This window comes from Schistocerca americana, chromosome 1, assembly GCF_021461395.2.
Source record: "Schistocerca americana isolate TAMUIC-IGC-003095 chromosome 1, iqSchAmer2.1, whole genome shotgun sequence".
NCBI lineage: Eukaryota > Metazoa > Arthropoda > Insecta > Orthoptera > Acrididae > Schistocerca > Schistocerca americana.
Genome location: NC_060119.1, coordinates 119063797 through 119082222, shown reverse-complemented (window position 1 = coordinate 119082222; position 18426 = coordinate 119063797). Strand labels below are relative to the sequence as shown.

The 18426-nt window shown below is 39.1% G+C and overlaps 1 protein-coding gene across 3 annotated transcripts in view; it reads right to left on the bottom strand.

Moving 5' to 3' along the window:
• LOC124620577 (protein maph-9-like) overlaps nucleotides 1-18426 on the bottom strand; it is a 153171-nt gene that overhangs the window by 18299 nt on the left and 116446 nt on the right. For all 3 annotated transcript variants that reach the window (XR_006980195.1, XM_047147080.1, XM_047147079.1), the window contains exon 6: nucleotides 8291-8483. Coding sequence is in view for 2 of the 3 variants with exons in the window: in XM_047147080.1 (XP_047003036.1) it covers nucleotides 8291-8483 (193 nt within the window). In the remaining variant the exon portion in view is untranslated. The remainder of the gene's footprint in view (nucleotides 1-8290; nucleotides 8484-18426) is intronic.

Here is an 18426-nt window from a genome sequence, read left to right as displayed (position 1 = left end):
TTTTTTTCTCATGCACAGACGGTCATGTTAGACACCACTATATTACACGCTACAGTTCGGAGCACTCTATAAACAGAGGGTTGCAAATATGCAGACAACAAGAATAAAAATGTAGAACATTAATAACATTTGGTTTATTTAAACACCTTTAAGAATTTTCACATAAAAAATTTGGAGGCATCACTTTTCAAAATGAATGTAAATGAATGACTGACAAAATGCAGCACAAGTAGACTCCTTATTTTAGGATTTTACCAACTTGGTTTCTTAATTTACTATGTCAGGTGTGATCTAGCCTCAACGTCCAGTCTCAATAAAATTATGTATTGTTAGCTACATTTTTTGGGGGAAATGTCTTAAAAGTCATACATAATATAGTGATTAGAAAATGTGGGAACAAACGTCAGCATTGTGAAGGAATTGGGTATCTCATTCCCAATAGTTTCTACAATTTGCAAGGACAAAAAGAAAATACAGTCTCTTTTCAAACACAATTCCTTAAAAGCCAAAACAGCGAGAACATCTGCGCACAAAGATATTGCAGAAGCTTTACTTACATTGTTTCAGCAGCAGAGATCAAATAATGTGCAAGTCAATGGGTCTATTCTACAAGCAAAAGCAAATGGATTTGTGCATCTGTTGGCAAATGTAAATTTCAATTGTTCTTCATCTTGGATACAGCGTTTCCAAGCTCACCATGATATTATCACAGGTAATATTTGTAGATCTCTATAGCTTCTCTATACATGCGGGTATAATAATGTGACATCCTAGCTATCACATTTGTCTCACTAAATCTAGATCTATGGAACTTAGCGCAGAAGTGTCTTCTAACAAGCAGAAGAAGAAGTTTGAGCATTTAAAAAAACAGGAAACATTGATTACAGACAATTCTCATACAGTTATCAACTTGTCTGGGAAAGAACTATCCAAGGAGGAAGTCTCTGTTCTCTCGAAAGGAGAAAATTTTGCTATCACTCCATCACAGATTACCACGGAAGATATTGTTGCCAATACAGAAGGAGGGATTCGTCTGTTATTACCGCATTCTGCCAATGAAATCAGGATGGAGACAGTGAGGATATTATGTAAAGCCAAGCCACCCAGCAGTAATTTATCCCTAGGAGAAAGGAAGGCGTTATGGGAGATTAATGCAGACAGGAATATTATTGTACTTACTACTGATAAGGGTAACGCTGCTGTCGTGCTGAAGAGTGAGGATTATCATAGAAAGATCAGTGGCCTCTTGGATCCTACCACCTACAAAAAACTGAAAAAGGACCCTACAATGAAAGTGTTAAGTGCTACCCTGCGATTAATAAAAAGCTCTTCCATTCGTACAGAAGATAAAAAATACCTTTGCAAAATGGACGCTTACCATCATAGACTGTATAGTTTACCTAAGATACACAAGCCCTATGTCCCATTGAGACCAACAGTAAGTGCCATTGGGGCTCCTACTCAAGAGCTGGCTAGATATCTTGCTTCTTTGTTGCAACCGTATATAGGTAAAACTGACACTCATATTAAAAATTCCATGCATTTTATCGAAAAACTGAGGGAGATCACAGTTAGTCCAAGTGACATCCTTGTCAGTTTCGATGTAGTATCCCTGTTCACCATGGTCCCTGTTGACGAAGCTCTTTCTTACATAGCTGATATGTTTCCTACTGATATAATAGCTTTGTTTTGACATTGTCTTTCCTCGACTTATTTTCAATATAACAACGAGTTCTATGAGCAAATTGATGGGGTGGCCATGAGCAGCCCTCTGAGCCCTGCTATTGCTAATCTATTTATGGAATTTTTCAAATAACAAGTACTGCAGTTGGCCAAAAAAAGCCCTTTGAAATGGTATCAATATGTGGATGACACCTTTGTGATATGGAATCATGCTGAAGAGGAACTGAGTGATTTTTTGGTGCACATAAACAGTCTCAATTCAAAGATACAATTCACCATGGAGAAAGAGAGTAATGGACAACTAAATTTTTTGGATGTATTGGTTATTAAACGGGCGGATGGGACTTTAGGGCACAAGGTATATAGGAAAGACACACACAGACTGATCGTTATTACGTAAGGATTCGAATCATCATCCTAGGCAGAAGAGAGGAGTCATAAAAACTTTACTGGACAGGGCTAATAACATCTGTGAGCCAATTTATTTGCAAGATGAATTAAGCCATTTGCGAATGGCTTTCAGGAGAAATGGGTACACTGACAACAAAATAGATCGAGCACTCCACCCTAGAAGAAAAGTGTCCGAAAATACACAACAACCACCATCGGATGGAAAAGTTTTTCTTCCATTGATTCATAACATCATGAACCATATTGGGAAAGTTTTGGCCAAGTTTCAAGTGGAGACAATCTTTCAACCTACCAAGAAAATTAGTGAAAGTTTAAGATAGGTGAAAGATGCATGACACCCCTTAGCTATCCCAGGTGTGTATAAAATTCTGTGTAGCTGTGGCATGGTTTATATTGGAACAACTAAAAGGGAGTGTTAATACCCACCTAACGGAACACAAAAGCAACTGTAGATTGGGACAGACTGACAAATCAGCTGTAGCGGAACACGTTTTAAAAGACAGTGATCATGAAATAAAATTTAGTGAGACAAACGTGATAGCTAGGACCTCACATTATTATACCCGCATGTATAGACAAGCTATAGAGATCTACAAGCACGAAAATAATTTTAATAAAAAAGAAGAAGGTTTAAAACTAGACAAGATATGGCGGTCGACTTTGAACCAATGAAGTGACAATTGATTAGCTGTAATCAAGAGAGATGGCACTAGCCAGAGATAGTTTTAAAGTTGAAAGCACGTGATGAGTGGTGGCGCCATCTAAGCGCTCTATATAAGCAGGACCTCCAGTACCTAGCAGCCAGTTGCCGACTCACGTCAGAAGATGTTGCCCGCAGTAGGCAATGAAATGTCAGGAAGGAGAAGAAGTTTTATATATGGACCACGGCAATTCAACCCGGAAGTTTTAATTAATGGTAGCAGAAGTTATCCACAAAACTACCATCCAGTGTCCTTGATACTGATACGTTGTAGACTCTTAGACCATATTCTGAGCTCAAACGTAATGAGGTATCTCAAACAGAATGACCCCCTCCATGCCAACCACCCTGCACTTCAAAAACATCAGTCATGCAAAACCCAACTTGCACTATTCTCACACGATATACCAAAAGCTTTGGATCAAGGCAGTCAGGTTGATGCTCTATTTCTTGATTTCCAAAAAGCAGTTGACTCAGTAATACATCTACAATTACTGTCTCAAAATTATGATCATATTGGGTATCAAGGATTTTTTGGTAGTGAGGATGCAGCATATTATCTTGGCTGGAAGTCATTGGCAGATGTAGAAGTAACTTCGAGTATGCCGCAGAGAAGAGTGTTGGGAACCTTGTTCATAATTTATATTAATGATCTTTTGGACAATGCTAATCATAACGTCAGACTTTCCACAGACAATGCAGATATCTATAGTAAAGTGCTGTCTGAAAAAAGCTACATATATTCATTCAGATCCTGATAAGATTTCAAAATGGTGCAAAGATTGGCAACTGGCTTCAAATGTTCAGAAACGTAAAATTGTACACTTCACAAAATGTAAAAAACATAGTATTCTATGACTACAATATCCGTGAGTCACAGTTGGAGTTGGCCAACTCCTACAAGTACCTGGTTGTACACTCTGTATGGATATGAAACGGAATAGGCTCAGTCATGGGTAAAGCAGTAAAGCCTCGGTAGAAAACTGGGAAGATGCAGTCAGTCTACTCGTGTGACCCCTGGAAGAGAGTCACAGACATGCTGAAGAAACTGAATTGGCAGACTCTTGCAGACAGATATAACCTATCCCAAGGAGTCCTGCTTAACAAAATTTCAAGAACAGCCTTCAAATAATAATTCTAGGAATATACTACACTGAAGCACCAAAGAAACTGGTATAGACAAGCGTATTCAGATACAGAGATATGTAAACTGGCAGAATACGGCACTGTAGTTGGATACACATATATAAGACAACAAGTGTTTGGCGTAGTTGTTAGATGAGTTATTGCTGCTAAATGGCAGTTTATCAAGAATGAAGTGAGTCTGAATGTGCTGTTATAGATGGCGTATGAGTGATGGGAGACAGCATCTCAGAGGTAGCAATGAAGTGGGGATTTTCCTGTACGGCCATTTCATGAGTTTACCATGAATATCAGGAATCCAGTAAAACATCAAATCACTGACATTGTTGCTGCCAGAAAAAGATCCTGCAAGAACAGGACCAATAATGACTGAAGAGAGTCATTCAACATGACAGAAGTTCAATCCTTACAAAAATTGCTGCAAATTTCAATGCTGGGCCATTCAATGAAACATAATCAATATGGGCTTTTGGAGCTGAAGGTCCACTCGTTTACCCTTGATGACTGCACAACACAAGACTTTGTGCCTCACCTGAGCCTTTCAGCACTGACATTGGACTGTTGATGACTGGAAACATGTTGCCTGCTCGTACAAGCCTTATTTCAAATTGTATCGAGCAGATGGATGTGTACGGGTATGGAGACAGCCTCATGAATCCATGGACCCTGCATATCAGCAGGGGACTGCTCAATTTGGTGGAGGCTCTGTAATGGTGTGGGGTGTGTGCAATTGGAGTGATATGGGGCCCCTGATACATCTAGATACAACTAATGTCCATTATGCATTCCGATGGACTTTGACAATTCCAGCAGGACAATGCGAGACCCCACACATCCAGAACTGCTATAGAGTGGCTCCAGGAACTCTCTTCTGAGTTTAAACACTTCTGCTGGTCACCGTACTCCCCAGACATGAGCATTATTGAGCATATCTGGGATGCTTTGCAATGTACTGTTCAGAAGAGATCTCCATCCCCTCCTAGTCTTACGGATTTATGGACAGCCTTGCAGGAGTCATGGTGTCAATTCCCTCTAGTGCTACTTAAGACATTAGTCAAGTCGATGCCATGTTGTGTTGTGACACTTCTGCGTGCTTTTGGGGGCCCTACACAATATTAGGCAGGTGTACCAGTTTCTTTGACTCTTCAGTGCACAATCCCTGCTTAATGCTTACATAGGGATTGTGAGGACAAGTTTAGATTAATTATAGCACACTCAGAGGCATTTAAACAACCATTCTTCCCACACTCAAGTGGAATGGAAAGAAATCCAAATAACTTATATAATGGAATGTACCCTCTGCCATGCATGTCACAGGGGGGGTCACAGAATATAGATACAGATCCCATAGTGAGGGCGACATGTTTTAAGAAAGAGCTGATGGTGCTGAAGATGAAGATAAGAATGAGGATGACATTCCTCTGGCAGAGTTAGTGCAAGAATTTTGTCCACCTTTATTATTCAGTGGAATAGAGGACTTTGTCCAGGCAGACATCAATCTTACTGTGTACGTCCCAGCAAGTGAAGAAGAAATTGTAGCTGACGTGACTTAATGAAGCTCTTGGTAACAAAAATTTCTTATTTTCAAAGAACAGTTTAATACTAATGGAAAATTATGAGGCATTAAAACAAGTGCATAATCAAATGCAAAATGTGTATGCACATATTAAAATACAGAAAAATAAAGTTAACTAATTACCTTAAGTAAGACTGTACACTCTAGTATGCATTACTGTCTAGCATTTTAAAGTTAAGGCAACTGGTTAAAAAACTAAACAGCACTGCCCTTGCTGTGACTTTAGAGAACTTGAAAATTAATTTCCAAGATGTTATTTTTTCGAAGTACAGACAAGGAATAATAGAGTATTTGTTCTTAATATTTTGTCGTTATGTGTGTTGAATATTTTCAACATGTCAGGACAGTACATGGCATTTGTGCAAACTTTTAAAGGGAAACATAGGAGAAAGTGTAGGTCTTCAGTAATTTAGTGCGTATAGAATACAGTTTTTCATTTTAGTATTGGTGATTAATTTTTGCTATATAGTAACTGGAACAAAGCTGTGTCAGTCATGCCTGTTATACAGAGTGTCTCAAAAGAAAGTTTATATTTAAAGAGCTCTCTGTGGATGCACAACAAATCATAGGAGAGCAGGAGTTACATTCATTGCATGCTTGGCCTTTAGGATTTCAGTTGATATGGAGCACTTCTCAGGATCAGACCACGCATTCTGCGTGGGAGCATTTTACAAAAACAATGATGCGGTGCCCGTAGTGTGGAGGAAATTTTGGTATCATTATGGATTGCATAATGTAAATGATGCTCAAAGTGTTCCCCTAATTTAGAAATGGATCAAACACTTGAGGAGACTGGTTGAACATTGGTCAAACCAAAATCCAAGGGGCCCAGATAAAGCCAGGTTCTCACACGCAACAAAAGTATCATTACAGCTAGTGGCATACTGTAGTTGCATACGTGGACTCCCAGTTTTTAGTGGTGCACCTTAAGAGATGCAACTTTGTCGTGCCACACGACGTTTAACTTGGTTGTACTTCATTGTGCCACTTTCCTTCCACTACAGCTCTCTGGTGGCAGTATTCTGAAACTCAAGCATTCTTTCACAGTACTCTATTTAATTTCAGAGTGTTTTCATTTTATCACTGAAAATAGTGAAAACATGTAACTTTCACAGCTTCTGGAACTACAATAACAGCAAGCTATATCTGATTTTCTGCATCACTGTTTGTGTGTGTGTGTGTGTGTGGGGGGGGGGGGGGGGGATGGCAATATTTGCAAACCAATGACATATCCCACAACCTTAAAAGATTATCTGATGAATAAATAAATGAAATTAATATATGTAAACCAAAAAGCGAGTCATATAACCTTCATGATTTTTGAGACCAAGCATTGTATAAATTCTTGGTTACATGCAGGAAATGGCTCCCGAGTGTGATATGGCAGCTGTTAAACTAAAAATTTGTTATTTGAAATGCCTATATCAATGAATACAATAAGATTTTAAACACTTGGGAAAGTGGAATGTCTGCAGATTTACATGTCCGCTGTTGGTTAGTTTGCCATGACAGACAGCATTTTTATCTTTGAGTGTTATTTCTTTTATAAATGTGTTTGTGGCCCCTGATTTATCACTGTGCAAAATCTATTTTCAGATCCAATATTTGGGTTTCATCCTCCTTGTATTTAAATCTTGTTACAGCTATAATGCCGAAACCTGCATTATAACATTCCTACCAGCCCACATGATTTCAATTGATGCCATATTGAAAGCTGTGCAACTACATAGAATTCGTGGTGTCCTGTGTGAATGGTATTGCGTGAACCAGGGACCTAGATACAATGGAGAGATTTCCTCCTGCCGTAGCCACAGTGGTCCCCTCACACTGAATCCTGGGTTATTGTGCGGTTCGGCCTCTAGTGGAACTCCCTCCCCCCCATCCCCACCCCCACCCCTTAAGCATCTCATACCAGATGAGTGTAACCCCAAATGTTTGCGTGGTAGAGTAATTATGGTGTATGCATACGTGGAGCCTGTGTTTGCACACCAATTGCCGACATAGTGTAACTGAGACAGAATATGGGGAACCAGCCTGCATTTGCTGAGGCAGATGGAAAACCGCCTTAAAAACCATCCACAGGCTGGCCGGCACACCGGACCTCAACACAAATCTGCCAGGGAAGCAGCGTGTCAGACCGTGTGGCTAGCCAGGCAGGCTGTGTGAACAGTAGCTCATGATGCCACAACAGAAAGCCCCAAGCTGTGGCACCACATTAGCTGTGTGTGTGAACCAAGCTTAAATCAACCTGCTTGTGACAGTTCTAATGTCCCCATTCATAAGCGTGCAAGTTCCTTAAATGTGTATGGATCGCCTCTGCCCCAAATTCAGCAAAAAAACCTTAAACTATGCCCTTACAAAATCCAATTGGTATAGAAAGTAAAGCCAGATGCCAGACATAGGCAGCACTTTGTTAATGAAGTGACTGAGTGCCCTCCATTTAACATCTTGTTTTTTGATAAGGCTTATTTTCACCTGAATGCTCACGTACATAAGCAAAATTGCTACTACTGGAGTGCATCAAATCTTAAACAGAAGCATGAGAAACACCTTCATTCACCAAACTGTCCATATTGTCACCATTTAGTCACATGACATCTCACATTTACACTTACTTAATAACATTCTGACAGAATTCAGAAATATACAAATTACATCATGCTGCAATCCAGTATTTCAAGTGCAACAATGAAGTAAGAATAAAGTCCAATATAAAACACTATGGCATAATACAGGACATAATTCCCAAATTTAGAGACTGAAATGTGCAAACTCACTGCCTCAGCTTGAGCTCTCTTCTCAGAATCCTGTTGTTTTTTGCTGTTTTGAACCTGTTCTTCATTGTTCTCCGACAAGTACTTATTTTTCTCCTTTCTGCTCTTCATTTGGGCCTTCCTTTTCTGATGCAGCCACTGATGGAATGCAGATTCTGCTTTTGCACGGATCTCTTGATTACTTGTGGTGGCAAGTCTATGACAAAATACCTTCATGTTTTCTTTCAACATAATTATGTAGGATTTATTTTTGATACATATTTCATAGATCCAAAAGCATGTGTAAATGTAGTAAAAACCTGGGATGAGTCAAAACATGTACTGTATTTGTCCAAGTATAAGACAAAGTTTTTTTTTCCCTCAAATTCATGATTCAAAAAATACAGAACCACCTTGCATTCACAGACTAAGCTTTCATTGCTGTGTTCAATGTTTCTATGCTGTGTAATACAATAGTATGGAGGTTGTCTTACATTAACAGATGAAACTTCGGCAGCTGAATTCACATGCAGATTTGATTAGAAGGATTCAGAACAGCAGTTGCGGGGTGCGGGGAAGGGGGGGGGGGTAGGGGAGGGGGGAGAGTCGGGGGAGGGGGGGCGGTGGGAGAGGAACAATGACACCAGCTTGGCTGGAGTGCAGGGCAGGCAGCAAATTTTATTGTGCTGCCAACAATGGAAACATATACCATGTTCCTTGGCTTTTCAAGGACATCTACTCATTTAAACTACAGTTTGCTTGAATTAATTTTTGGTTGAAATTCAACTAACTTTAAAACTGGACAAATACTCAACAAGAGTATACATTTCTACAGGAGACAAATTAATGCTAACAAAAATATGTTCGCACAGAACACTTGAACTGTGGCACAACAAATGAAGCAAATACAAATACTTTATTCACCTTTGATCATATTTACATGCAATAAGTGTCATCAAGTTACATAATAATAATAACTTAGGCAAATGCACTAAATACAAGAACGTAATACAAGATAGATATACTGCATAATTAAGTAAATGACACAATAACAATAAATAATTACATAATAGAGCAATTAAAAGCTAATGCACTATATATCAAGTGAATTCCAAAGACAATAAACAGTCAAACACATAAATAACAATAAGCACTTGAAACAATAGTAAAATAGTTACACAGCCTAATGTTTATGGTTACAAAATAATGTATGTAGTTTATTTATTGTGAGTCATTTGTGACACACTCAAGGAATCCCTGAGTACAGCAAAATACTTTACGCTCATCCATTTCACAGGAGTAGTTTTAAATTTATTTACTGGCACTGTGTTGGCATCTTCATGTAATTTAATGAAGTAGAGAAGATCAAGATATCTGTAGCTGTTATGGCTCTTTGCCAGCCTAGCAAACAGCGCATTAATTGCATGTCCACTCCTTGTATTATGGTCATGAATCATCATCTTAAGGTTAAACTTACATTAGTTTTCTTTAACAAAGGCAAGGCATTTGAACATATACAGCCTAGTTACTGTATTTGTATTTAGTTGTTGTGGTCTTCAGTCCTGAGACTGGTTTGATGCAGCTCTCCATGCTACTCTATGCTGTGCAAGCTTCTTCATCTCCCAGTACCTACTGCAACCTACATCCTTTGAATCTGTTTGGTGTATTCATCTCTTGGTCTCCCTCTACGATTTTTACCCTCCACGCTGCCCTCTAATAGTAAATTGGTGATCCCTTGATGCCTCAGAACATGTCCTACCAACCAATCCCTTCTTCTAGTCAAGTTGTGCCACAAACTTCTCTTCTCCCCAATCCTATTCAATACCTCCTCATTAGTTATGTGATCTACCCATCTAATCTTCAGCATTCTTCTGTAGTACCACATTTTGAAAGCTTCTCTTCTCTTCTTGTCTGTATTTAGTTATCTGAAGCAATCTCTACATGATTTGCATGAGTTGAGTTCTGCAAACCACCTGATAGCTTTCTTATCCTATTTAGATATTAATTTTGAGCATACAGAACTACCACATAATAGTATCCCATAAATCAGATGGGAATGGAAGAATGTAAAATATGCATACGATAGAAGTTCTTTACTGACACTGCTCCTCAGCTTGTACATTACATAGATGAGACACGCTAGTCTGCAACATAATTTCCTTGTCAGGAATCCCAGCTGAGCTTCTGGTCTGTGTGAAACTCTAATAGTTTGACTGTTTTGTTAGCATGACTGAGAGCAGTCAGACTGAGTACGTGAGCTTTAATAACAGCACTAGAGTTGCTGCTACTATACATCATTATCGATTTTCACTGGTGGCTACAGTGTTAATCTGAAGTGGAACAATTTCTGTTGATTTGGATATAGGAAATTGAGGGGACAATGTGTTGTTATCATTTAGTTTGCTTAGATTGTCAGTGTTGTAAGAACTACAAATTGTTGCAACTGATAATGAGTGCCAATTACAAGTTTGTGGTTCTCACAGACATTATGATGCTAACTTTATGTTAATGGCAATTCATTAAGCACAGGCCACAAACAACTGTGCAGCAGGCAGAAAATTTGATGTCACAGAAATGAATGTTGATAGGTGGCGTCAGACAAAGAATAAATTAAAGAGTGCCATTTCCACGTGATAAACTTTCAGGGTATCAAAGCACAAACTGGAGCAATAGGTTGTTCAATACGTGCAAGACATATACAATGAAGGCTTCCTGATTACACAAGAAATTATCTGAATGAAGGCACTGGAGATAAAAGACAAATTTTCCAGCTGGATGTGTTATGGAGTTCAAAGCAAGTACTGGCTGGTGCATGAGATGATGAAGAGGGTAGAGCTTACATTGTGATGCAGAACAGAAACTTCTCATACCTTATGGCAAAAAACTACTTGTGTATCAGCATCATATAATCAATTTAAAGAAATTGCATGATTATTTGCAAGGCAACATGGGAAATGCTGATCAGAAGTCTGTTTATTTTGACGTGCCATAAAATTCTACTGTCGACATGAAATCCATGCTGATCAGAAGTCTGTTTATTTTGACGTGCCATAAAATTCTACTGTTGACATGAAATCCATGAAAAGTTCTGACAATGAAAAGGCCTGAAATAACATTAATTCTGGTTGCACTAGCAGATGGAGGAAGCTCCCCCATATGTGATTCTTCACAGGAAAATGATACTGAAACAAGCAGGAGCTATCTTTAAAGGCCAACAAAAGGTATGGATGACATATGACATGATGCTAGATTGGTTGAAGTTGTTTAAACAGAATACCATGCTCTTGGCTTAACAGAAGGAACATGTTGGAGCTGGATTCTTTCAGGTGATACCTCATCCAGGAAGTTAGTGATTAATAGCAGCACATACCTGGATATAATTCCCAGCAGATTGACCTCACAACTACCAGAAATGTACACTGTTGTGAATAGGCCTCTTAAGGCTCACCTGTGACAGCTTTACAGTGATTGGTTTCTTCAAAGAGACCATGCCTTCACTCCAAGGGAGGAAGTCAGAAAACCTCAATATCCATGCTGGGCCAGTGGATATTTGCTGCTATGGCAAAATCTCAAGTGAATCTATCTGAAAGAATTCAAAAAGTGCTGCATATCCAATGCTATGGATGGTTCAGAAGATGCCAGGAAGGACAAAATACCAGTAGGCCTATAAATGAAGACAATGATGATGATAGAAAATAGTGATACCACAGATCACTCCTTGTATTATCAAAATGTATACAATCAATAAATGGCATAATGTTAACATCTTTAAGTAGATGCTTTATATCAATAAAAATGCTTGTAATGTTAAAAATTAAATTTTCTCAAGGAATGTCTTAAAAAGGGGTGGAGGGGGGGGGGGGGGTGTCATCCTATATTGAGGGCTATCTTATAGTAGGATAAAAAAGGTACTTCATTATGTGCATGTCATTTACATACATTAATTTACACACATACCATTTGCATTAATTTACGTACTATTTGTTTATCATTTCACAAATGTGTAAAGAAAGACCTATCTATGAGTTACAAAATACACCCTAAGGCATAAAAAAGGTGCACCATGAAGGAATTGTCCGAATGGGATAGAAATTGGTAGATGTGATGTACATGTACACAGACCAATTTCAGAAAAAGTGGATGATTTAGGCCGGCCGGGGTGGCCGAGCGGTTCTAGGCACTACAGTCTGGAACCGTGCGAGCACTGCAGTCACATGTGTGTGATGTCCTTAGGTTAGTTAGGTTTAAGTAGTTCTAATTTCTAGGGGACTGATGACCTCAGAAGTTAAGTCCCATAGTGCTCAGAGCCATTTTGGATGATTTGTTCAAGAAAAAGACCTTCACAAATTGAGCAAGTCAATAATGTGTTGGTCGACCTTTGGCCCTTATGCAAACTGTTGCTCAGTTTGACGTTGATTAGTAGAGTTGTCGGATACCCTCCTGAGAGTATCATGTTGAACTCCATCCAATTGGTGCTCTAGATTGTCAAAATCCCAAGCTGGTTGGAAGTCCCTGCCCTTAATGCTCCACTGGACTCGCATTCGGGAGGACGACGGTTCAATCCCGTCTCCGGCCATCCTGATTTAGGTTTTCCGTGATTTCCCTAAATCATTCCAGGAAAATGCCGGGATGGTTCCTTTGAAAGGGCTCGGACAATTTCCTTCCCAATCCTTCCCTAACCCGAGCTTGCACTCTGTCTCTAATGACCTCATTGTCGACGGGACGTTAAACACTAACCACCACCACCTTAATGCTCCGTTGGGGAGGGATCCAGTGACCTTACTGGCCAAGGTAGGATTTGGCAAGCATGAAGACAAACAGTAAAACCTCTTGCCATGTGTGGGTGGGCATCGTCTTGCTGACATGAAAGTCCAGGATGGCTTGCCACATTTGGCAACAAAACAGGGCATAGAATATCACTGATATACCACTGTACTGGAAGGATGCCACAGAAGACAATTAAAAGGGTCATACGATGAAGAGAAATGGCATCCCAAACCTTCACTCCTGGTTGTCAGGCTGTATGGTGGGCTACCTTCAAGTTGGTATCTCACACTGTTTAGAGCATCTCCAGATATGTCTTATGCCTGGAATCTCATTGGCTGGAGTAAAATTGTCTTCAGTGATGGGTTCCTCTTCGAACTGAATCCTGATGACCAATGAAGACATGGCTGGAGGCCCTCAGACAGCAGTGGGATACCAATCTGACCGTTACCTGCCATACTGCCTGACAACCAGGAATGATGGTCTGGGACCCCATTAGTTGTCATCTGTGGCACCTTTACAACACAGCAGTATGTTGACAATACTCTCTACCCTGTTTTGTTGCCCTTCATGGCTAGCCATTCTGGGCTTATATTTCAGCAAGATAATATGCGGCTGCACACAGTGAGAGTTTCTACTGCTTGTCTTAGTGCTTGTCAAACTGTTTCTCAGCCAGCACGGTCACTGGATCTCTCCCAGATTGAGAACATTTAGACCATTAAGGGCAGGGCCTTCCAACAAGGTTGGAATTTTGATGATCTAATGCACCAATTGGACAGAATTTGGTATGATATCCCTTAGGATGGTGTCCAACAATTCTTTCAGTCAATGCCAAACCAAACAACTGCTTGCATAAGTGCCGGATCAACACATTACGGACTTGCCAATTCTGAAGCTCTTTCTCCTGAATCAAGCATCCAATTTTTCTGAAATTGTAGTCATACTTTGGCCAGCCAGGTCACCACATCTCTCCCCAATGGAGAATGCCTGGAGCATTGTGGACAGGCCCTTCCAATCAGCTTGTGATTTTGATGTCCTAATGCACCAACTGGACAGAATTGGACACAATATCCCTCAGGAGGACATCTCACAACTCTATCAATGAATACCAAGCTGAACAACTGCTTACACAAGGGCCACAGCTGGATCAACACATTATTGACTTACTCAGTTTTTGAACCTCTTTCTCTTGAATAAGTTGTCCAGTTTATCTGAAATTATAATCATTTGATCATTTGGTTGTCTGTACACGTACATCACATCTACTAATTTCTGTCCCTTTCAGTTAATTCCTTTGTTGTCGGCTTTGTTTTTGTCTTAGAGTTTTAATAATCTAATAGGAAAGGATAATATTGTGTTGTAGAACATAATGTTTGATATAAAATAATAAATTAGCACAGGGACAACAAATAGAAATATAAGTAGAACAGAAACAGCAACAATAATATGTAGGAAATGGCCTAAAACTCACTGTCAAAAACTCATCTAAAGAATAAACTGTCTTTTCAAACAAAAACTCTTTTAATTTACTGTGAATAATATATTGTCTCATAGGGACTTAATATCACAGGTAATGAGAAAGATTTTGATGCTACTGAATTTTACTCATTTCTAAACTAGAGAGAAATGTCACAGTATAGGTCATATTTCCTTCTAGTTTATGAAGGTAATATTTTGTTTTTCATTTGTTTCATAGGAAGAAGGGTGCTCAGTTATTATGATCATGATTGAAAAGGTGTATTGTAAGATGATGGTCAGTACATCCACTTTTTTAAAAAGACTATCGTAGGAGGTTCTTGTATGCTCTGTACAGATAATTCAGATGACTTTTTTCAGTATGATAAATACTTTTGATACTTATGAGTTGCTCCAGTAGATGAGTCCCTAACAAACAAGTGAGTGGAAAAACCACACTAGGCAGGGTTTGAGATAGCGATATCTCCAACGTTTAAAATTACCCTGATACATAGTTACCTGGGACAAGACTGACAGATGGGAAGAAAAGAGAAAAACATGCATGGAATCCAACAGAGAAGTAAAAAAAAAAGTTATTGCTGTGTTGTCAACAGTAGAAAGCAAATAATGTGCAGAAAACATTAAGGAAGCTGTCAAAATAGTGCACTGAGACATTTTTGTTACTATTAACACTTTAATCAATATTCAAAAGGTTGGCCACCATGAAAAATTATATGAGTCTTTGAAAAAGAAATATTAATTTTTCTTTAGTCATTATCTGATAATTTTAATCAAGAAACAATTTTCATAATTTAAAAATATGAAATTATATTTAATGGGCAATCAACGTTCAATTCCAGGATGAGATTTTCACTCTGCAGCTGAGTGTGAGCTGATATGAAACTTCCTGGCAGATTAAAACTGTGTGCTGGACTGAGACTCGAACTCGAGACCTTTGCCATTTTGTGGGGAAGCGCTCTCTGGTAGAGCACTTGCCTGCGAAAGGCAAAGGGCCCGTGTTCGAGTCTCGGCCTGGCACACATTTTTAATCTACCAGGAAGTATCAATGTTCAATTACTTGACATAATATCTAATTTACAAATACACATTTCAAAGCTTCATTTCTAGTTATTTTGAACTACAGCTTACAATTTCTCAGAAGAAATTAGGCCTGTTGTAAACATGAATATTGTGCAGTAAGATGCTAGGACAAAACTAATCCTAATCTCTAAATTTCAAACTGCTTCAAATGAACTCCTAAGGAAATAATATGCACATTTATGAAATACCAGTTAAGCTCGCATGATAATCAAGCCAATGAGCAGAACAAGAACTATACAAGCTTGAGTATGACATTTATAGATTTGGGTAAGTTCCATCACATTCTGAAAAGAATGTAATTAGTACATTTCTAAAGAATGCAAGGGTGTGGAATGAAGTAGGAGCGCTCTAGAAGGATTTTTAACATTACAGCTAGTAACAAAGGGCAGATTTAGAAGCAACATTGCAACATATAATGTGTTAACAGATTTGGTGAAGGTTTTTGATAATGTGGGATGGAATAAAATGCCTTCAATTCTTAGTGTTGTATCAGCTATAAAGATAGAAAGGTAATCTATTCTCTTTATACTAACCAGACTAGAGTGAAATGGTGTAAGAGACCACAGTCAAGATAGACATAATGCACGGTTGCTCATTGCCACTTTTGATAATTTCTATATTGAAAAGGTAAAGCAGGAAGTGAAGTCTCAGTTTGACAGTTGTTACTCACAGGAAGAAAATCAGTATAATTTCATTTTCTGATGATATAGCAGTGGTCACTGTAAGTGAACAGGGGCTGAACTGGTACTTAATGAAACAGAATGTGTGCTAGCTGATAGCTATAATATGCACATAAAAAAATAAAACTATGGTAATGGTGTGCACAGAAAGTGGACATGAGGGATTGCAAAAAAGAAACTCTTCAAGAGGTGGGTAAGTTTTCCTACCCTGAAAGAAGAATAGATAAAGAAGGTAGATGAAAGACAGATATGGTAGTGTAGATTGCACAAGGAAAAAGAGCAATTTATAAAAGAAAATTGCTAATAACAACCACAAATGTAAATCTTGAGACCAAGGAAACAGTAATGAAGCACTATGTTTTAAGAACAACTCTGTATGGGTATGAACAATAGGCAAGACAGAAGTGAAATGATTAGAAGCCTCTGAAATGCTGTCTTATAGGGGACTATTGATGATCTGATAGATTGACAGAGGAAGGAATGGAGAGGTGCAACAAAGAGTCAGTGAGAAAAATGGTTAGCAAAGAACACACTGAATCACAGAAACAGACCACACACAGGGACAGACCTGGGTATGAATATATAAGGCAGGTTGTTGATAACTGCAGAGGATGTACAATTGTACTGAAGCAAACAGGCTATCTGGAAAGTGATGTAACTGATGAACTGCATCACAAATTTTTGTGATCCATGACAGGATTTATAACAAAACAAATATTTCATGGATCACTGTGAAATGTTATTGTGAATATATTGCAACTGTGATTATCAAAGCAATAACAGCACTTCAAAACTCATACAGGCATAACCTGTCTTACCAGGTAATTTATTCCACAGGCTTATTTCATGTTTGTAGACTTTTATTTTACAGTTCAATGACACATTACTGTACAAAGTATAATTGTTACTAACTAGCTTTGATATTTTCTGTCCTTCCACTGACGCTATGGCAGGGAAGCAGGGATGCACAGGATGTATGGCAAGTGCTGACACTGCATGTCAGTGCTGATGGTGTGGCACTTTCCAGGTTACCAATGAGCTTCCCCCAATCACATTGGGTGACTTTTACTTGTGGCAGGCCTGGGAGGCTGCTCCCTCACTCTGTTAGTGATCTTGACAGGTGACGGAATAATCTCAAGGGACTGAAGTTTCCTATCATGCCTCCCACTATGCAAAGGCACTGTACCCCTTCTTCCAATAAACTACTTTTATACCAATGATGCCTTCTTCTTATTATCCCCAAATTTCACAGTCAGACCTGTTGCCCACCCTCCTAGCTTGACAATTCTGTACACTGGTCTGCAGAAGTAGCGTCTGACCTGTAACCTTTGTAGCCTGTTCATGGCTAACAAAAGACTTTCAGAATACATTTGTGAGGAGCACACTGTTTCCTTACAGCACAATGATGTGCTGGACAGCCCTGTTGCACTACACTTTCATATGTCCCCTGATTTGCCACATCATGTGCACTGGTATGCCCACTGGGAGAAGCATGCTGTTCTGGTTTCTGCACAGCTCAAAGCTGACCTGCGTGCTAATGCACTGTTATACATTTGAACTGACTGGGCACAAGAGTATGTACGTGGGTGAATCAAGTGTGCGTGCCATTGTGGATACCGGTATTGACCACATGAATAGCTCTGTGGCTGATCATTCATTGTAGCAGAGGGTTCTGGGATTGGCTCTTGCTCTGCCACAAGGTGTCCGACCATCACCAGCTGGCTGTGCTTTGCCGTAGCTGCTGCAACATTGTCCTCATCACAGCTCAGAGACATTGACTGTGAGTGTTAAACTGTTTTACTGTAGTTCACCATGAAGATTTCTGAGCAGGAAAATAGAAGAACACCTGAAACTATTTTAAAATGTAATTTTACTTCCAGCTTAACAGAAGCATGAGATGAAGCCTTGGATATCGCCACTTTCATTGAAACAGCGTTTGCTTGATAACATTTTTTTATTGTTACTGATTAGTTGCCTCATTTAATTGAAGTGTGACCTATGCTATTTACTTTATTACTTTACTCTTTGTGCATAATTTGGAAGGTTTTAGAATGAGACAAAGAATGGTTATGCCTAGAGCCCAGTGGAAAGATTCACATTGTGCAAATACTTCAAATGTAGAGGGAAGTATTGATAGTAATTGTGTTGTGAATGAGGTCA